The 6,196-nt window shown below is 39.9% G+C and overlaps 1 protein-coding gene across 2 annotated transcripts in view; it reads left to right on the forward strand.

The window, feature by feature from the left end:
• Nucleotides 1-548, forward strand: part of LOC134609810 (mitogen-activated protein kinase 14) — a 406,182-nt gene extending 405,634 nt beyond the window's left edge. For both annotated transcript variants that reach the window (XM_063453192.1, XM_063453193.1), the window contains exon 12: nucleotides 155-548. In XM_063453192.1, coding sequence (XP_063309262.1) covers nucleotides 155-222 — 68 coding nt within the window. In that variant the 3' untranslated portion in view covers nucleotides 223-548. The remainder of the gene's footprint in view (nucleotides 1-154) is intronic.
• The last annotated feature ends 5,648 nt before the right edge of the window (nucleotides 549-6,196 follow it).

The raw sequence follows: 6,196 nt of genomic DNA on the forward strand, positions 1-6,196 counted from the left end.
GTAAAAGGCTCAATATGGTGACTTTGTGTTTGTATATTTAGAATATCTTAAATATTTATGATATTGTTGGTGGATTTAATTTTGAAATTCAAAAAGGTTATCATAATGTGTAATAGTTGCTAATGGTTTTTACTCTCTAATTTCCTTTCTCCAGGTCTAACGTATGATGAGGTGGTTTGCTTTGTGCCTCCTCCACTTGATGCAGAAGAGAGGGAGTCTTAAGGACGCTGATCCCATATGATTCTAAATCACTGTGAATGTGGGGAATCACCTTTGTGTACCCCATGCTATCATACAAAGTGCCTACCAGGCTGTGGATATGGGGGTTTCACACATTTATATTTGTTTTCCTTTGCTGGGGAGAATTATTTATATAGAATTTCTATGTAACTCCAGCTGCATGCTCTTCTCAGTTGTTACCCTTTCACTATTAATATTCCAGCACAGAATCATTTCTTCTGCAGGTTGTTGTGTTTGTTTGTTTTTTAATAAAAGGGGTAAATAGATGCAATATCTTATGTCTTAATCATAGTAAACCGTGATCACAATATTGTGTGTAAATTAAAACATGTGCGTGCCTGTATATACATATATATTGTAATGATATCAAAATGCAATATGATAAGTAATGTCATTATTTTCAAAAAAATAGCAGACCATTGGTAAGGAAATATAAAGAAATATGAGAGAGAAAAAAATAACTGTGCTGTTTCTTCTCATTTACATTACATACTTGATTGTGGCGATGTAATACTTCAGATTAGTTGTGTATAGGACAGGAAATATTCATGAGAATTTAATTAACCAGGTAATAATACCCTTAGACTTTTCCACAAAACCATGAAAGTAGTAGTCTTTAAAGTACACAATAGCGGTATGGAAGATGCAGATAAATCAACTGGGAGTACCTTCACCATCTACTTAAAAGAAAAGTTAAAAGAAGAGTTGTGAGATGCTGTCAAATCATTTCCTTTTAATAAATACTTTATATTAGTCTAGCATTCATTAGGACGTTGCCTATTGAAAAGAATATAAAAATGTATATTGTGTAATAAAATTAATACAGGTTTACTCTTTCAAATAGTGGAAATCTTTTGGGATTCAACTCAGTATATACACTCAATGAGTAGTGCAAAGTCCTTTGCCTGTTTTGCGTAGTTTTCGTCCAAAATGTAAAAAAAAATTTTATTATTATTATTTTATATTTTTGTTGTAGCATATCGGAGTTAGTATAGGCGTGGTATGCTACTTTTTAAGTGCATTATTAAAGTAAAAGGAACAGTGTCACACATATAAACATCGCATAATGTCACTTTATTCCTGTCTAGCTAAATTTAAACTAAGGACATATGCACTATATGGTGTGGCCTACTCATGAACTTAGGGTTAAATCGCTGTAGTTGGGAAGGTAAGAGAGCCTTGAGAGAACGAGCACTGTGGTGCGATAAAATAACATCATAAATTTAGCTCAAAACGATTGTATTGGGGGCTCTCTCTAGCTCTATCAGATCAACAGCATTTGGTGCAGTGTGTGGGTGCACGCCACCGCAAACGGCTCGCTTCATGTGTCTGAGGGCGGCCGTGTTACTGCTGCACGCTTCTGCTTGGGGTAAAATGGCCCGATGCGATCCACGTTCCATGTTTGAGTTGGAGATTCGGTGGAAGTGGTCTCTTTGAGTCTCTGTATGTTATCTGGTACTGGCATGTTAAGTGCCTTGAAACATTGCTCCGCTTCTGCGATCTGTGTGAGGTAAATAATTTTCTCACCATGCTGCACCGACAGCTTTCGTCCCGGTCCCCGGCAATATCTGACGCCTTTATCTCTCAACATCTTAGTGACCATATTTAAGGAGTGTCTCCAGAGCATTGTAGGTCTGAAAAGATGGTTAAAGAAGGAAAGGTCTGAGCCTACAAAGTAATAAGAGGTGAGTTGCAGCTGCAAGCTTGTAGAAGCTGTTTGCTTTGAAGCAGCTGGAAACTCGGCAACAGGTCCCATGGCACCCCGGCCGTAGCTTTGGGTGACTTAGGGACCTTGTAGTAGTCATCGAACTGTATGGCTTTTGCCTTGGTAGTTAAGATCATAGCGTTTAATAGCCTTCGAAGATAGTGCGGCACCTCCGTTTCTGTGATGTCTTCAGGAACTCCACAGAGCCTTAGAATTTGCTGCTGCTTTAAGTCCTCCAGCACAGCTTTTTTGGCCTCCATAGGATCTGCTTTAACTGGTCTATGTCAGCGGACAGGTCTTACTGTTTGCCTCTGCTCCCCTCGTCTTCCAAGGACTGTAGTCTGTCAGAGTCCACATGTCTTGGAGGACTAGCGCGATGTCGGCTGAGAAGTAGGCCTTCATCTCCGCCAGCATGTTCTTGATGCTAGGCATGATGGCCGGCATGTTCTCTGTGCTAGGCGCAGGGCTAGCACACTTGGGCACCAAAGCCGCCTCTGTGTAAGAAGTTCTCTTGTGGGGTACGCCACAACCGGCTGGGTCCGGAGAGTCTTCTTGTACACTCTCCTGCGAGCCGGAATCTGAGTCGTCCCGCACGGGCACCATCTTAGAAGGCCACAGCAGCGGCGTACCTCGAAACAAAGCACAGATATCCTTGGTGGAGGATGCTGCGTTGCTAATGCAGAATTTCGTTTTCTTCCCCATCACTTCGGGCTAGTTTTGGGTACATTTCGGGTTCTGTAGTCTTAGGTAGGCTTGTATTTAGTAAATCTCTCCCGGGAGCTCTCAGCATGTGCATCAGTTAACGTCAGTGGCTCGCTCCGCCTCCACAAAATGTAAATTTTGAAATGCCTGAAGTAATGTCCAATGTGTGCGCTGGGTAAAGCCTTGTGGTTTACTTTAACAAAGAGAAAGCTTTGTGGTGTTTTTTATTTGTTTTAAGTCATATGTATTACACAATATATATTTTTTAGTAACTATGATCCTGCTGGGTATTGGACGAATGAGAGAGCATTTATTGGAACAATCTTAATTAAGTGGTTTGAAAGCATCTAATGTAATTTCTTATATCGTGAATTGTGTGTATGTATTAGGAATGTGTTTTGAAGAGATCTGTACATATTGATTTGTTATTTGAGTGGAAGCATTTTTTAATAGAGAAGTGTGTTGATGTGGAGGTGTGTTTGCTGCAGATAAATATTATTTTCTGTGTGGGTCATGCTGAGATAGATATAGATATATATATATATATATATATATATATAGATATATATATATATATATATATATATATATATATATATATATAAAAAAAAAAAACCAAATAATCTTGCACTCCACCTGATCCGTAGTCCAATGCCCGGTGCTTGTCAGCCAAAATACAACGGAAGATTCAAAGATAGCACTCCAGGGACTTGATAAAATGTAACTTTTATTTTACTCACTAAAACATCAAAGGTGTCAACGTTTCAGCTTGATCCCCTCAAGCTTTCGTCAGGACATACTGTGCAGACAAATAAACCCACATATATACCATACAGATAACGATAACTCACCACACTTGTGAAGCCTCTGACTCCATGGTCATCACCATGGTGACATATATCAACAATAATAAAAGTGCAACCATACACATAGATCGTGCAATTAAAAAATATTCAATTAGACTATTTTACGCTAGGGGAATCAATTACTTAAACATTAGTCACACTGGCAGCATTGAATAGTAACTACTGCAATGAATATCCTTCATAATGTATAAACTGGACTCATAGAAAGCAGGGCTGAAAACCAGCAGGAATACTAGAGACTCTGAGAAAGTTCAGACAAAACTAATCGAAAAACATTCAATTAAACTATTTTACGCTAGGGGAATCAATTACTTAAACATTAGTCACACTGGCAGCATTGAATAGTAACTACTGCAATGAATATCCTTCATAATGTATAAACTGGACTCATAGAAAGCAGGGCTGAAAACCAACAGGAATACTAGAGACTCTGAGAAAGTTCAGACAAAACTAATCGAAAAACATATTTAAACATCATTATAAGGGCATATGTCCCACTGGAATTCACTCCACAGAAGATTGCTAGGATAGGGGTAGATCGCCTAACTGATTCCAAAATAGACTTCACAATTAAACTCACTGGAGATTGGCCAGTTACTAGATAATAATAACTACTAATGATCTCAAAATTGATCACAATGGCCACATAGAACGGTAACTGATGCACTATATTCGATTTCTTAGTATATACAACGGACTCCAACAAAGCCAATACGAGATAACAAGATAATCTAACAAAAGGGTGACACACCAATGCATGAGCACCTGTATCACCAGAGTTAACAAAATCAAAGTTGTTTAAGATAGGGGTGGATCACCTAAGTGGTTCCAAATAGACTACCCAATTAAACTAATACTGACTAGTGTAGTTACTAGAAATAAACTAGATACTCCTTATATGAAATACTAAACAGAGCTGCAACTGTCTCATATAGTAAAAACCCATACATTTCAAACCTCTGTATCATCATCATAATGAGTTACAATTCTGAGGCACATGGAAACTATTAAGATTATATATACACCAATATAGTGAAGGACTGTACTCCAAGGTCTTAATCCAGGTAATAAGACGTAACTTTTAATTCATACAATATAAATAGATCGATGTTTCAGCTCCGGCTTGGAGCTTTCGTCAGAACAATCATAATGAACAAATAGTACATATATACTACACAAAATGGTTAATAAAATCATGTACTCACCACCCGCATCAAAGGCACACGTGGCTATGAAGCTCGAGCCTCACTACCGATATGTTGCTGAAGGCGGAACAAGTGCGTTACACTGCGCTGCCTCAGTAATAGCTGGAACTAAAGCCTTTGGAGCTGGGAATGAGTAGGAAATGCCTATTCCAGTATAATACTGGGGATAAGTACAAGTAAAATGACCATCGGGTCCATAAAAACAAAACATGAACGTATAATTAGACTATATAAATACTCACTAGGTTTAAAGAGGGGAATGTCTACTTACTCTGACTGAATAGAAGGGCCGGACTGGGAAAAAAATTCAGCCCTGCATTTTTTCCTGGCATATGGTGGCAGTACAATAGGGATGTACTCTTCCCTCAGGTCAAGCATCTGAAAGAAATTAACATAAAAAGTTCCTCCCCTTACCAGGTATAAGAGATCCTTGAAGCCACAGGACCTCAGTTCTCTTTCTTGTTCCAACAGGAACGGACGGCATCTGGAAAATGGAGTGAGTGGTGAGGCACACGGGTTGCTGCCAGGGGGAACCGGCCCGATAGCCTCCCGGGTGGAGCGCTGAGTGGCCATGGAACTGCCTGCTGTTACAGAGCAGGTATGAAAAGCCGGCGTTTTATGCCGCGTGAGTCACCGGCTACGCATCCCTGTACGCCGGAGGAGCAGGCGCACAGCGGTGGAACGCACGCCCGGGTGGTTTTGCATTCCACCGGAGTTCCGACCACGCTATTACGCATGCGCGGTCTGAACTCCCTAGAAATAGCGCCAGATTTGAATCAATTCTGCCTATATATGCTGTGCAGATTTTTCTGTCAGCATGGATGCTTGACAGTAAAGATCTCCCGTGTCACCAGCCCCCCCACACGGGTCAGAGGTTTTAGAGGTAGGATCCTAATCTGGTTTCTATTTTTAAAGCTCTCTATGTATTTTGGAATTTTCTTAAAGGATAAAGACAAGGTCCCTACTCCTGCTTCAAAGAAAGCCAGTTCCAAGTCTAAACATCTCTGTTGTAGTGAATGTTCCACTCCTTTACCAGATGGGTTTAAGAGAAAAATCTGTAATATTTGCTCCTCGTTATCGGTAGAAAAATCCAAGCAACAAGAAATGAAGTATTTTTTGTCTTGGTTTCAGGATAATCTAGCCCAGACCTTTGAGTCCTTTAAAGAAACAACTCAGACTTCTACAGTAAAGTCTAAACAGAAAGCTAAAAGGAAAAGGACACCTTCAGATTCAGAATTCTCTTCGGGGGAATGTTCTTTATCGGAGTCAGGGTCCTCTAGCGAATCCTCTGATGAAGAGGAGGGGTTTCCTCGTTAAGAGCTAAGATTTATCAAAGAGGTGTCTATGGCCCTTTCTAACGAGAAGGTAGATAAAACCAGGAGTAAAAATCTACCAACCCTGCAGTGTATGCTGGATTTAATTGCCAGGGAGTGGAAGAACCCAGAAAAGAGGGCCTTTATCTCCAGGCATTTTAAGAG

The sequence above is a fragment of the Pelobates fuscus genome, chromosome 1, assembly GCF_036172605.1.
Source record: "Pelobates fuscus isolate aPelFus1 chromosome 1, aPelFus1.pri, whole genome shotgun sequence".
Taxonomy (NCBI): Eukaryota; Metazoa; Chordata; class Amphibia; order Anura; family Pelobatidae; genus Pelobates; species Pelobates fuscus.